At 33.3% G+C, this 16,414-nt stretch overlaps 1 protein-coding gene across 3 annotated transcripts in view; it reads left to right on the forward strand.

Annotated features, from left to right (window-relative positions):
• Nucleotides 1-16,414, forward strand: part of LOC128181248 (uncharacterized) — a 55,489-nt gene that overhangs the window by 27,548 nt on the left and 11,527 nt on the right. For all 3 annotated transcript variants that reach the window (XM_052849572.1, XM_052849573.1, XM_052849574.1), the window contains 6 exons: nucleotides 9,773-9,850; nucleotides 11,174-11,354; nucleotides 14,414-14,506; nucleotides 14,749-14,874; nucleotides 15,584-15,658; nucleotides 16,320-16,391. In XM_052849572.1, the coding sequence (XP_052705532.1) occupies nucleotides 9,773-9,850; nucleotides 11,174-11,354; nucleotides 14,414-14,506; nucleotides 14,749-14,874; nucleotides 15,584-15,658; nucleotides 16,320-16,391 (625 nt within the window). The remainder of the gene's footprint in view (nucleotides 1-9,772; nucleotides 9,851-11,173; nucleotides 11,355-14,413; nucleotides 14,507-14,748; nucleotides 14,875-15,583; nucleotides 15,659-16,319; nucleotides 16,392-16,414) is intronic.

Raw genomic sequence — 16,414 nt, forward strand, 5'->3', positions numbered from 1 at the left:
TTAATTTATAAAAAAGAAAATAAACATCATAGAGAAATTTAAAAAAAACACCAGAAGAAATAATTTTTTACAAAGATTGTCATATGAGTAAAACTGGTACAATCAAGTGTAAGATATTAAGGTATGTAATTAAAGTACATGCTATACTTGGTACAATATGACCTTCACCTTCTCCTGATGAAGAAATCTTGACAATGCCTGTTGGTGAAGTTGAAGTGAACTTGCCCCATTAGATCAATGAAAATAACTACAACAAATATAAAAGGAGAAAAAGTATAGAAGCCCAGATAGTGAATAAACACATTAATTCTACAAATGCCCTCTGGCCAGTCAGAAAATAAGGTCCTTGGCATCACTGGGGCACATTTGATTTTTGGCCTTAATTCGCTGTTTCAAGAATAGTTCAATTATGAGAGGTTTCACGGTTTTTAAACACATACAGAAATGGACCTCAAGCAGTTGATAGTAGTACATGTAGCATGAAGGCATTTTGATTTTGCTGTCCTCTAACATTCATTTGAAATTTTCTCTTAATTTTGACCGCCACACCCATGGAATATTCCTCTTTATATTGATAACCCACACTTTAAGCTATCAACCAAACTAAACCAAGTTGGGTTTTTTTAAATAACTAAAATCATACATTTGATAAACTCAAGCAAAGTTCCAACTGTTGCAACCCATCTAGTTAACAAATAACTTTTGATAGACTCATCTTGGACCTTTTCTTGTCGATCGATCTTGTCAAGATGAAGATGTTACTCAAATACAAAGAACCAACTTTTTATTGACACAGGGGATGTCAGCTTTGGTATAATAAGCACCTTTTTTTGACTTAATTTATTTCATAGCTAGCTTAAAGATGACTTGTAATAAGATGACAATTTTTTTTTCAAGGGGGGGGGGGAGGTGTGAAGAAAATCTACTAGAATGTACTGCAAGATAGAAATCACAATATAGCATTTTTTCATTGTTAGCAATGATTAAAATCTCGATGGTAAAAATAAAAATGCTTAGTTTTTGAATTTTCAATAATAGTGGACCTTTTTCTTGGCTTATAACAATTCTGCTCTAGCCAGGTCGACATCAGTTTGGTCATACTGTACTATTGTTTGATAATAAGTTTTTTATCGACGCTTCAATCAATGCCAACAGCTGCCTCTACAGAGAAATCTATTTCCAGAGGCCGATAATTTAACAGCTTTTGCTCCTAATATTTGTTTTATTTGCCTAAAAAGGCAGCTGAAAAGACTTGCAAAGCAGTTGCTAATGAATATCCTGGCAATTGCTATTCACTTGTTGATTAGCGGAGCTAGGCCACGAAAAGGAAAAGTATTATAAACAATATACAAATAGTATTCTATATATGAGCCGTAGAACTTATTTTACTGTCTCCCTGTATTAGATGAATGGCTCTTGTGTTGAAAACTGTTTTCTGTCACATTTATAGAGCTTACATATGATTCAGAAATGAAGGCACAACTCTAAAGCTTATAATATATACAAACTTTATTGTCAGATTAATCTAGAATTTTGATAGATTGATAGAAATGCATATAGGAATAAAAAGCGTTTAGTAAACCAATTTAATAATTTATTGTGATCTTTTTTCCATCATGTAAAAAATTTTATTATTAAAAGACAGTCCAAAGTTAAATACTGCGTGGGATTTTCAATTCGTTTTTAAGTTGTTCAGGCATATGTAATATGATGACCAATTTCAATATTCTAATACTTAAAGGTAATTAATATTTATCAAGTGTACAATTTCTTTATTTGCTTTCCATTAATAAACAGGGAGAGAATTTAAGATTTTTCTGTCACTTTAAATTCCAGATTTATATATTATATGTACAGAATGTACTGCAGAATGTAAATTGCCCCCAAGAGATCTCATATAGCCTGTTTTCACTCAAAGATGTTTTATAACTTAAAATGGAATACTATCTGTCACATACTCAGCCAAATTGTTGGGTTTATACTTTTCAGAACTTTTTTTTTTTTTGCTTACAAATTTATGACTTGAATTTAGGCATCTTCTTTTAGGTATTAACATACCTGACAGGTTTTTAAGAAGTTAATTAAGAAATAGATATACACGTATTGAAATTAATAAACATGCATGTATATTTGACACTACCTGCATTCAAATCAAAATTGGGAGTGCCTGACTTTTGTTTTAAAATCTTTGAAAAAAGTAAAAGCAAGATTTAAAATTTAAAGTAAAAAATTGTTTATGAGAATTAAAGCTCTTGAAAATCATGTCATCAGTCGTGGTATAATTATAAAATACAAGGCAGCATGCTGTGTACTTAATTATTGTAATCATTTGGGCAGAATAATATGTTTTAAAACTAATCTACAGATACCGTTTTCATTTTTAATTAGGGATCCATGCAAACTTCCCCTTTTACAACAAATCTGATTTTTTCCCCCCACATGATTCATGTTTAAGATGTATTTTAGGAGCCACTTGAGTCAATTTTCTATCACAGCATATTGATCAGGTCCCTAATGAACAAGCTTAGTTATTGACTTTACAAGGTAAAATGCATGTAATCTGTGGCCCTATGAGTCATTTTTTCAATGACATATTCGTTCACTGTGAAAAAGGGTCATTGTAAAACAGTTACATAATCCTGAAATTATTTGTTTTACTCTTAAACCATTTCTTTTTACACAGGCTGTGACTGTATATGCTTTTAAAGTTTTTATCTTCAACTTCCTTGTTTAATTATTCAAAATACAGTTGAACTTTGTTATCTCAAACACTGATATCTCGAATACAATGGATATGTTGAACGTGATTTGTAAGTCCCAAGCACCTATCTTTTTAAGTATTTTGCTTTTGAGTTTTGATATCTCGAAGTTGTTAAACAGTCCCATCTTATAAGTTTGGGATAACGAAGTTTGACTGCATTTTACGCAAAAAAAAAAAAGGTTAAGGTAGGGTTAGATACGACATTAGGCGAGAGAAATTTAATTTTTAGTTTTACGGATCCGCCGACCCAATTTTTCCGATTTTGTAAAAAAAAAAATAATGAAAAAAAATTCGTATCTTCGGAAATTTTTCCGGAATTTTCAAGTTTGACCGATCTTGGTTTTAAAATTACTTTATTTTATTTGAAATCTGCAAAACGTTTGACAAAGGGAGCTTTTAAAATCAAGTGTAAGCGTCTCTATAACATGGAGTATTTAAGATGGAGGTCAGCCATGCATGGTTTGGCTTAAAAGTTTTTATGAAAAGCAAAGAAAATATGTCATCCTGAACAAGTTTAGTAAGGTTAATACCAATGATCTTGAAACAAACACAAAGTACACAATGGATAGTGGACAAATTAAACTTAATATTATAAGTTCAAGCAAATAATATGTAATTTTGATTAATAAAAGTTTGCCCCCAGTTTTTTATTTTTTTTATTTTCCCTCCTCCGACCCAAATTTTTTACCAAAAAATCCGTAAAACTAAAAATTAAATTTCTCTCGCCTTAGTAACAGTTACAGCATTAATCACGCATGTTTGAAATGAAATTATTTTTCTCTTTTTTCCCCCAAGTTATTTTGCAAATGTAAAACTCCCATTTTTTGAAGTGTGTTGCAACAATCATGAGAAATAATTGACAGATTATGTATATAATTTGACGTTTCAAATGAAACGTGTCTGAATATTGGGATATGTGGTCAGAAGGTGTCGTAAGTGAGAAAACCATCTGATGAGTCGGATTTAATGAGGTGTTCGAGAAGCTTAGTGAATTCTAATTAGGCAATCTTTGTAATGGTTTATATTTTTAAGTGAATCAAGTCAATTATCGAGATAATCACATGGCCTTATGAATCATGTCATGACATTTTCAATCACGTACACATTTTGTTCGTCATGAGAATAAATATTTTCATTTGGAGATGACATGTCTCCCTTAATTGGCATCATGTCTGAATGAACTAAGATGAAAAAATTCTAACGTTTTGTTAGATACAATTCAGGTAAATGTTTTGTGGTTAACAGGTTTCTTTAAAATTGTAATATTTTAAATTAATATGCATGATCATAGCAAGATGTTTTATGTAACTAGATATGCAGACTATAAGATTCATCCCTATACTAGAACTAAGTCATGGATATTTCTGTGATAGACAACATTGCAATTTTTACTGTTCTCAAAACTGTCGTAATTCAATTATTAAGGTGCACAATGTTTTTTTAACTCAAACATTAAATTTTCTCACTGGTGTTGTATAGAACTCAGTCAATACGACCATATGTTCAATGCTGTTGTAACTCAATCAATTATAGAGTGCTCAAATTCAATGATGTTGTAACTCAGTCATTAGATTGCTCAATGCTGTTGTAACTCAATCAATAGAATGCTCAAATTCAATGTTGTTGTAACTCAGTCATTAGATTGCCCAATGCTGTTGTAACTCAATTAATAGAATGCTTAATTTTCAATGTTGTTGTATCCCAGCCATTAGACTGCTCAATGCTGTTGTAACTCAATCAATGGAGTGCTCAAATTCAATGTTGTAACTCAATCATTAAAGCTGTACTCAATGTTGTTATAACTCAGTCATTAGAGTGCTCAAACCCATTTCTGTTGCTTACCATTAAAGACATTGGTTCAAACCCTTATATACTTGCCTCATTGAAATGATAGATAAAACACAAGACCCTTGATGCCATCTGTTTCTTTGCCAAGTTTAGGCTTAATATTTCATTGAAAAGCTGATAAGCTTTTTTGATGATATTTCAAGAATTTGCAATAAATATATTGATAAACAAACAGAAGTATTTGTTAATTGACAGACTGTTTTAAGGGAGATGTTGCATGCTTGACAGATTTACTATAACCCTCCTCATCAAATTCCCAGGCACAATAAACTTCATGAGTTATTAGCTGAAGTCAATGGTGTGCCGGTCATTCTACTATACTTTTGAAGATTTCTTAGGACTTCATTACTTGAGCAACAACAATATGATAGTATGTAAAATTAGGGTCCAGACAGACACAGATTTAGATTTGTCTGATACAGTATTGACATATTTAACCATGCATTTAAGTATTAAAGTCTTGAAGATTTGGTGACCCAAATACCTGGTTATGTAAGAAAGGATTCAGAAAAAAATCCATATCTTTGATGATGATCTTTGAAGGGACCTATACCAGCCACCACCATTCTTTGCACAGCAGGACATGAACATTATCTATTGACCATACTAAACAGCTTATATTGCGGTGAGGGTACCCCTGGGTAAGGGGTACCACTGGATCCTTAGAGGATGATAAACATCCCAGACACTCTGGGGGGATTGAGTGGAGCTTATTGAGTCAGGCTATTCTGTTGGTACAAGTATATATAGTTCAGATACAAAACCCCTTTAGAAATAGGATCGGATGGGATGAATGTTGATCAGACAATGATCTGGTTATGTGTATTGTCTTTGGTCTTTCATTATTAAGTGCTCGTTTAGTATTAATCCTGATTGAAAAGCTTCCTCAAATAATTGTCAAATAAATCGGCTATGGACGTATCCAGCTGAATTTTCTGGTTCTTTGGTACGGACAATGAATTGTCTCTTTATTTGGGACATATTTCTTGTCATTTTGATTTTGTAATTCAGTCTTTATCATAGCTTTTAGTTGGGTTCTACTCCATAGACAGATTTATGAAACTAATCACCATGGATTTGAAATCAATAATTAACTGCTACAGCTATAAAATGCCTTCTGTCCTGACCAGATAGGGTGGCCGAATAGTAAGGGGAAAAAAATCAAGGCCATAGTTTTCATGTATCAATAGGAGGCATTGGTCTCTTTTCAAAGCCCAATATTTCATGAAATCTCAGGAGAAACAGACGCACGAAGGAACAGGAAATTTGCCTGGCAATGGATAGTAAGAGGAAATGGTAAACACAATTCCATCATCACATGTCTATCAGGGACCATCTTGTCACTTTTTTTCTGCAATTAGATATATATATATACTCTGGGTAATTTTTTTTTTTATTTATTTGCCCTCTGCTAGAATGCAAGACCATCAGAGGTGTGTTGTTGCGGCTAGGTTTGGTTGTGTGGTGGTGTGCATTGTCCTGTCAATTGGTCTCTTGATGTTTATAGTCAGTCAGACGGCTTCCTGATGATAGAACCAAAAAAGTAAATAAGGCAGTTAGTCTTCAAGTCACTGACTTCCAGTCTCTGCTAATGGTTTGCCAAAGGTCAAATAAGGTCGGCTCAACAACGGAACTCAGAGAAATTGGCTCCCTTAAATCGCGACAATAAAAGGATAATGAAAGAAGATATGATAAGGCATTATCTCAGTTCATTTGCAAATCTATTTCAAATAAAGCCATATTTACTCGGAATTATATTGATTTGTATAGATTTTGTGAAACCATGCATGATTAATTGGGGTTCACTTTCACAACTCTAACATTTTTCAACAGCTGGAATGCTGAGAAAAATTGTGATTTTCTTGTTTTTTTAATAAAGAAATATTGTATTTAATTTTTCATTTTTGGGGGGGGGGGGGCAAGAAATTCAAAGTCCAGTTATCCCTGAAATGGTCATTATTGAGTCTTGATCATTAACTAATATGTTTGCACAGACACACTGTGAGTATCGTTACAGTCACATGATAGACTATTACAATAGAGAACACGAATAACCATTTATCCACTACCAATAAACGATTACATTCACTGGATCATGAATTTTTTTGCCACGTTTATCTTCATCTTTCTGGGCTAATAATGTTATGCTTTGTATCATTTGCTTCCAAACAGACGCCATTTTCCCCCCAGGGCAGACTAAATGAATTTTGAGAAGGAAGCTTTTTCGTGGGCTCTTCCAATTTATCAAAGATGGGAGAGAAAGGGTTATTTGGTATCAAGTATTACGAAGCTCTGTCAATGTCCTTTATAGATGTACCAACTCAAGTACTAGATCTATTGCTCATGAGTTGTTTGCTGAGGTCTTCTACAAGTAAAGATTCTGCATAATACAGTGGCAAATGGGAGTGGTTATTAGAGGGGAAGTTTGCAGTAAGAAGTTGAAGTCCCCTCTAGAAATCTTTATGTTTTCCACTATAGTGTCACACTGCTAACATTGATGATCGTTTTTATTGGATTTCTCACCAAATGATGATCCCTTTGAATCAGCCACTTGCTTGGTCTAGATTTGACTATATTTTATCATCAAAGAAATCGTAACTCTAGGTTGTGTAATTGAACAAGATATATGTACACTTTATGGAGAATAATAGCAGGATAATGGCTGTCGATACACTTTCAGCTTGTCGAAAATGTCATAAAATCTGTGTCAGCTGAGATTTTCTGTGTATTGGTTTTATTTTGTGTCATATAATCTGAGGTTTAATAGAAACTTCATTGATGATCTCTTAATCTATTTTAAAGTGAGTGTCAGTAAATATGATACACAGCTACTTTCATATGTTTAGTTTTTGCAAAAAAATATGACTTCACTTTTTTATTTCGAATGTCGGACAATTATAAAATATCAAGACATATAGATTTTTAAATGTAATGATACAATACAGATGCAACTTTCATTTTAACAACAAAAGAGATAAGATGGTTGGATTTTTTAAATTTATAAAAAAAGGTATTTTTTTGCATCTTTCTCCTTTTTCAACTCGATGCATAAACATTTTATGTTAAAGCCTCGGATATGATTCCATTGGGACCAATCTTAATGGTTATCTGCAATTTTCGCAGTACAAGAAGTTCTAGTTTATTATCTTAAAATGTCTGGAAAGTGTTTTCTGGAGGCACAGAAACCATTGTATTTGTAGAACATATTCCTTATTATAGATTTTATGGTTACAAAGTGTTATTTGATTCCCGCAAGGGAGATAGAGCAGGCGGAAAACAAGAAATTTTTGTAGCACCGCAATGAAATATAAGTACAATGTATTTTTTATAATCAATTAGACCCATTGTCCATATATCGTACAGATTTTCACAGTATATATTTCCCAACGTAAAATGAATTGCAAAACAGGTATTTATAGAATTACAAGATTTCAGAGTCTGATGTTATTTTCTGTAAAGAGATTTGCATTTCTTTTAGATTTCTCCAAAGGAATGATATATATTGCTGTCAAAACTAATTTTACGCCGTAAACATTTTGACTTTAAGGGCCTCAATCACTGTATATAATTTAGAACACTTATGCAAATCCAAAAAAGGAAGGAACTGAAGTTTGACAGACAAATAAAGAAGATGTCCTTGCATTTTTCTGTAAAGAACTATTTAAGATTTATCATTTTTGCATTTTTTAAGTACAACCTTTGAAGATAGACTGGTAAAGTTGCCACCTTAAAAGTGTTAAAACAGATTCATTAAATGGGGTCTATATACTTGCATACTGTAAGTTGTATATTCTGTAACATATAGGATATTGGTAAAGTCATGAAATAAGGGGATTCAGGAATTTGTACGCATAGGCATCGTTTGGTTAAAAGCTATTACAAATTAGTCTTGCCTTTATAGCTTGATAAACTCTTCTGGCACTTAGATACTACCACAGTAGCTCTATGAACTTAATAACACTACATGTACCGGAACCTGAGTTTATATATATACATGTATATATATTTTCCAGTTCACATCAGGTTTTCTTATATCTCTGATTTTTATTTTTGTTGGAAAGTGGAATATTTCAAGTGAAAAATTTAATTGTTATCTGTGTTTCATGGCTTCCAATGTGTAGCAAGGCTTCCAATGTTTATATAAAAAACATAGGGACAATCTGTGAATCATTAATGAATGTGAATTACTTCTAGAAGACCAGAATTCAAAAGCCCAAATATTGACACTCTGCTCAAAGGGGATGGGTACTAGGGTGAGGAATAGGGCACCGAAAAGAAGAAAACTGGCCCTTTGTTGTTCCAACTTAATTACAGATTTATTGTGACATTAACCAAGAAGAATTTCACCACTCGTTAGTCATACAGTATTATAGTAGTTTATACAAATAGCCGTTTAATTTGATTGTGGGATACAGTTCCCCTGTCGCGTGTATTACGAGACTTCAGTAAGATATACAGAAGACAGGTGGTGTTTGGTACGCGGACACCATATTTCCGTCTACTCCATGAATATTTCGAGTTTTGATTTGTAAAAGATGACCCCCCATGTAATTTTTTACATAAATTGCTGCCATTTCTTCTTTGACTTCCCTCGAGATAAAGGGAAAGACAAAAAGCAGTGCTAGCTGGCTGTTATGGGGCGTGTATGACAAGTAATTATCAGTTGTTTTGATAGTAGACATATATTTGATGTGTTTGGTTGTTTAACCCTTGCATATTTCGGTAGGGAAATATCACTGTATTATTGTGTAAGATATGAATTGCTAACACTGCACTATCATTGGGTATTATAGTGTTAATGTATCTTAGGTGTTATATTCCTGTCAATATAATTCACAACTCTACAACGCTTTGGAATGTTTAATAATGGTTTTTGTTTAATAAAATGATAACCTTTTTATTTGCACTGAAATACCTTCGAGGTATGCACTGATTGCAAAGATATGTAATGTCTTGAAATTCTCCAAAGGGTACATGTGAAACGTATGAATTATTGGTAATGTCATTTTTGAAAAATCGGCAAAACAAACAAGTGAACTTTTTCCCCAGACAGCCAATAAATACTCAATGTTCAGTTCCTGTTGTAATCTGTTAGACAGTTCTTAGACTACATTGGTACCAATTCCATGTGATGGTAACAATGTTACGTTTTCTCTTTCACAGACGGACCATGAACTCCGGACGACTCATCCGTATGTTGAACAAAGTCAGACCACCATGAGTGAAGCGCAGACATTCAGGGTAATGTTTCTATGGAAATATTATTATATTACATGAGGAATAATGCGTATACTAAGGTTTATTTATTTTGATTGATATATTTCGGTACATAATGCGAATTGAATGAAGTTTAATTTGCATAGCTTTTGAAATGTTATTATGGCCTATATAAAATTGGAAGTTAATTACATATTATTACGGTACATATTGGAGTGACATTACAATACAGTGGCTTACATATTTTAAAAGGACCCACAATACCAGAAATATGATCAATACTTGCATGTATGTATCTTTTGTCATGTAAAAAAAGATTTTTTTCATTCCATAAATTATTGTTGAAAAGAACATACCCTGATAGTTATAGGGAATAAAATCTCATCTGACTTTCGAAAAATTCATTGCAAATTAATTGTTACAATAAATACATGTAGTAGGTGTTCTCAGTTTTTGCAACAAGAAACATATATCAATGGCTGCGATAAGGTGGTCATCTTTTCTCCAATACCTTGCAAATATTTTATATCATCCTTTTTAATTAATAATCAAGAATAAGTGACCTAAATGATCTGGTGTTATGTAGAATTGCTATATAAATTGCATTGCTTGAGATCCCTACAAATTATTTTTTTTTTCGATCGTAGCAGAACATTTCAATTCTGCACTACTGGCACATAGCTTTAATTGTTACGTAATTAATGTTATTGAAAGTGCGATGAAATCTAAATGCATTATTATCAAGGTGTCTGGAGGGTAGGTATTGATTTGTCAGGGCACAGGGGACCGAGGAAGGAGTCATCGTTCTAAATCCAGGCACCCCGAGAGGGATCAGGGCTTTGTAATAAAACTGTGTACTCAATTGTCAAGGTCTGCTGTAAAAACGGAAAAATTATGTTACTGAATTTTAAAAAAAAAAAAAAAAGCTCTTGGGGGAAAATAATCAGAGTTTTATTAGATATTTACGGTACTTTAAAAATATTGTACTTCAGATTATGTTACTGAATTTTTTCATAAAAATCTCTGAGCTAAACTGTTTGAATTTTTAAAGATTTTAATATTTATATATGGTACGTATCAGTCGCAAACAAAAGGAAAAGTTGTCCATGTCAAATTGAAATAAAAAAATATTATGACAGTTTAATCAAAGGTGAAGTCTTTATACACAAAATAAGCTTTTGAACCTTAATTTACATTCTGTTTATATATTAAACATTTCAATATGTAAATGCTTCCAATAAAAAAAAACCACTTGTTTTTCAGTAAAAGCTGCTAATAAAGAGTTAAGTACTTAATTTTTCATCAACAACATTTTTATATATAAACGGAGAATCTTATTTTTTTTAGGAGAAGCTGCTTCGTGTTTGGTTTGGCCGCGATTCCAGTCGAAGACTGCGATGGCCGTCCCTGCCCGCCCCCGTGATGGTGTGTGTGGGGGTGACATTAATGGCTGCCATGGTGTGTGCTGTCTCCTCCCTCTCCCACAACTACTACCTCAGAGTACGAGTCCCCTCAGATACCCACATACGTAAGTATATGTTACCGTGATATTTTGGTAAATTCTTGTTTTATTTTTTATTACATGTACTAGTATATAAATAGTGCCCGTTTAGGAGGGTAAGAGTTGAAATTGACACCCTGAGAAAACTATTGTCAACCGATGCGAAGCGTACGGTTCGCCGTAGAAATCACGTCATTTCTACATAAAAGCAGTAAAATTCTTTTTAAAATTAAGACATTCAGTATCATAAAATTAATAGTGCCTGTTTGGGAGGATAACTGTTGAAATTGACACCCCGAGACAACCATTGTCAACCGACGCAAAGCGGAGGTTGACAATGGTTTTCGAGGGGTATCAATTTCAACAGTTACCCTCCCAAACAGGCACTATTTATATACTGATATCTTACCAGTCCTGCAAATTTGTAAGGAAAATTATTGGTTAACAGCAGTCACATGGAGACCATGTATATTCTAATTTGTAAGGAAAATTATTGGTTAACAGCAGTCACATGGAGACCATGTATATTCTAATTTGTAAGGAAAATTATTGGTTAACAGCAGTCACATGGAGACCATGTATATTCTTATTTGTAAGGAAAATTATTGGTTAACAGCGGTAATACAGAGACCCTGTATATTCCTTACATTGTCAGTATGATTTATACCTCCCCTCTTAAGCATTATGTCATTCTTAAGGTACTATGACATCATGTTCTGTACCCGATTTAAAAATTGTAGCATTGTTATGATTCATTTCTTTATGGTTCTATGATAATTTATAACTTGCCATTTATACAACGTCAATAATTGGTAAAATATATTTGTTACATGGTTTTTAGTTGACCTAATGTGGTTTGTATTGTGGCAAGGAATAACTAAATTTGTAAATTCTACATTGTCCCATTCAAGACTGATGATCTCATCCAAGCTATTTGCCATCTATCTCTTTTTATAGAACAGAGAAATTGCTTGTTAATGTAGCTTGTGTTTATTTGATTAGGAAATAATCAAATTATACAATAGATATTTTTTCAACAATCATTTTGGAGGAACTGAAAGATTTTTTTCCATGCAAGTCAAAGAAATCAATGCTCGTCTTTGTTTATATTGGAGGCCAAAATACACATAGATCAAATCAGTGGTTATGAATTCTAAATGAGAGAGGAACTGATCATGAGAAATTAATCACACACATTCACGTATCAATGAGATCAGTACGGAGCACTTTATGAATTGGAAAGAATTTTATACTCAAGTCCCGTTTTTAAATAATAGACGCGTATACTACTGTACCAATCAGTGACCTTCTTTTATAAATCAATTAATAGGAACCAGGAACTCTGAAAAAAGTTTATAAAAAAAATATTGTATTGTGATTTATTCAGTTCTGATGCTAAGTATGTCAATGATGTGTTTATCTGACCGTTTCTGTCACACATTGTCACTCGTCATTGATTTATCCCATTCCGATTGGTCCAGATATCTTGATTTGTGAATTTGGTTGTAACGTGACGAGGTGATAGTAAGGTATGTGGACAAGGTGAGGAAGTGCAACGGTTTCCTGGTCGTGAGATCATCGTTATGTGAAAAAGTAACGATGGTGTCAGTTTATCTGAGACAGCAAGCCAGGGCTCAATTCCAATCGTTACAGAATAAATTGTTTCCATTCTGTCATATCCTCGTTATGTCAGAGTTAGGCCTCAGTTTCACCCTGTACAGATAAAAAAAACCTTTTTAAGAAAAGCTTGCTACTTTATTGTCTTTAAAAAAACCACCTAAAGTTCCTTGAGTTGAATGATTTACTGTGATTTTTTTCTATAGTAGAGTTGTCTTTAATATTTTAGTACTGCATGTTATCGTAGAAATGTTTTCGGTAGATGGAAAAAATTTTGGCCAGTTTTACTAACTAAGTTAAATGATTTAATTTCAAAATTTGTCACAATTAAAATGGTGTTAGAAGGAGGTACAAGAAGCGGATACAATATATAATGAAAAAAACCCTGTAAATTCTTAACATTTATACCAAATGAATCCCCTTATTCTTTGTTTGATGGAATTAAATCAGAAAAATTTATCTTATCTAATTCATGTGTTTATAATTCTACCAACAAAAACCGTCATGCAGAAATTGCTATATGCTTCTTCAACTTTAGATTTGCCCGAATAATTCCACCTACAATGCAGTTGCTGTTTTTTTTTTTATGTTGTTTTTCTTCGAAATTGCAACTTACTGCATGCATTGCATTTTTTGCACCTTTTTAATTAACTTTGTTCAAACTGAGCAATTTGTTTTGAAAATTGTTTGTGGTTTTTTTCTCAATGCTAGTAGCTGCATGGATTTTTTTCCTCTTCTTTTGTAAGTTCAAAATGAGCTGACTTAAAGAGCTCCATTCATATTGAGTGCCATTCACATCTGTAGCAGTATCCCATTCATTTCTATGCCAATCCCTTACTCTCTCTTTTGGAACCAATTTCTGATTGCTTTTTGTTAATAGAGTAAAAACACAATACATGTACAAACTTCAAATTACGCATTCCAGGTTCCGGTGATTCTGTTTTCAAAGCCAGCAGTGAAAAATTTCAATTGAATTTTTCTGTGGTAAAATTATATAATCAATTGATTTTGGACAATTAAAAGATTAAAAAAGGAATTCATTTTTTGTTCAGTTGTGTAATCCCACACAATTACATACAATAAATGTACACCAAAGGCGATGAACAGATATATGTGACATTTGTCAATACACAGTTTCATTACATTCAAGCAGGAAATATTCCATTGGCATACATTCTTAGAAAATCTTTAGCTTTGGAATAATCTAATAGACCTTGCATTCTTGCAGGGTTTTGTATCAAGGCTCACAGAAATCAATCAATCAGTCGGCAGCTATATTGCTTATCAATGTTACTGCTATAGCAAAAGGCAGGTGCTGATGAATCCAGATCTCCTATGTCTGCTACATTAATTAACACAGAATCTCGACAACATTCGATGCAAATCTGAGAGAGCATTGTTTCCCAACGGTAATTGATAAACAAGCGCCCCGTCACTGACGTTTTTTGTGTCTTTTTGTGTGTTTACAGGTAGGATCCGATCATACAGCGAGAACCCGGCCATTTCTGCTATCTCTATCAACAGTAACAGCATGGCGCTCGTTACCAGAGTTCATATAATGGGTTCGTCAGATTTGCTATTGCATTCATTGATATGCTTAATTGATACACATCAAATAATTGTTCATTTCAAAAACATTTGTTCTTACGTATACATGTACCTTTAAGATTAATGGCTGATAGGAATATTATAGGATTTCAAGCTATGTACAATACCAGCACATTTTTGGGGTGTTCTGAATTTTATCCTGTATTGTTTGTTTCCTGTTGACGAAACTTTGTTATTTTTTATATCTTAATTGCAGATGTAAAAGCCATGTGTAAGAGCGATCCGACGAGATGCGAGACTTATGCAATCTGTGACACGCTGCAAGGAAATCTAAACTGCCGCTGCAAACGAGGCTACTTTGTCAAACACAGGGAGTGTTCAGGTGAAACTCTTGATATGTGTGGATATAAATGGAGAAAATGTCCTAATGGATGCATGTCATATTAAAGAATCAATGAGAAATGCTCTCTGGTTCATTTTCATATGTACAACATGTTCCACTTATAAATAATACTTAATCTTGAAATAACGATGACAATTTTCTGGTTTTTCATACAAATGTGATGTTTTAATGTCACCACTGATTCAGAAAATCCGCTGTTCTAACATTAATTTTGATTGTATCTGATTGCTCTTGGTTGTGTTGTACTGTTATGGCACAGTGACAGGCACGTTGCATCATTTTCGAGGGGGGGTGGGGGGTCAAACTTACCCAAAAGCTTGACGAGCAAAAGAAAAAAAGGGGGAAAAACCCTTTCCCAAAATCTTCAATATCCTAACCATTGAAAGGTTTGGGGAGGAATGGAGGGAGTGAAAAGGCAAAGAGCATAACTACCTAAACCTTATATATTAAAATATATTTTGTTAATTTTATGTATTTTTTATCTTCTGTTAAAAAGGGGTGGGGACTATGTAAAATTAAAGAAAAAATGTTTGTTCGAAAAAAGGGGGCAAACCCCACATGGCCTGCTCCCCTTTCCCCATTCCCCCTCCCTCCCCTGATGCTACATGCCTAAGTGGAAGTGAAAAAAAAGTTGAAATTGACGAAAAATGACGTAGATAACTAAATTTCTGTTTTTTCGGTGTTACAGCTTGCTCAACGTCTTGTCCAGATGGTTATTATATGACCCACCAGTGCTCCGCTCATCAGGATCTCGTCTGCCGAGGTATTTTTTACATCACAGGAACTCTAACTATATCTGTCGAAAGCATCAAGATCAAGTTTACAAACAGCCAATTATATACTGCACATAATATAAGCAACATTTGGTGTTATAATTTTTGCATTGGTTGGTGGGGGTCCGAGGTTGTAACTTCATCTCTTTGATATATGATATATTGGATGGTATCATAGACATCTGATCTTTCCTCTTCATATCTTACAGTCTTTTAACTTCAATATGTTTAGAAGTTTGCAGACTACTAGTGCTAATGTTGAATATGATTTTAGTAAGGATCAATGGTATAAAAGGTCAAGTTTCAAGGTTTCAAATAAGATAAAAAATATTCTGAATGAGGGTAAAACTAAGAATAAACACCTGTCCATATTTTTTATTCTTAATGATATAAAAATTGATTAAGTTAGCATAGTTAATGAAGCCACTCTTTTTATAGTGAATATAGAAAGAAAGAAACAGAGGGTATTAAAAGATGAATCTTTAAATGCTATGAAATTGTACTATACCATATGATATAACACCATATGATATAACTTTTGTCCAACAAAATGTGCAGGCTTAGTGAGGGAGAATGATGCCTTTATACTTTTATATGAGAATTGTGGTCTAATATGGTATAACTACTACAGAGTGTTTGGTGTATATTCAGAGTGTACCCAGTGTCAAGGCACCACCTATCAGGCGGCTCCCTGCTCCAGCACCCAGGACACCATCTGTATAGGTCAGTTCTCACACACCAAACCA

Source organism: Crassostrea angulata, chromosome 4 (assembly GCF_025612915.1).
Source record: "Crassostrea angulata isolate pt1a10 chromosome 4, ASM2561291v2, whole genome shotgun sequence".
Taxonomy (NCBI): Eukaryota; Metazoa; Mollusca; class Bivalvia; order Ostreida; family Ostreidae; genus Magallana; species Magallana angulata.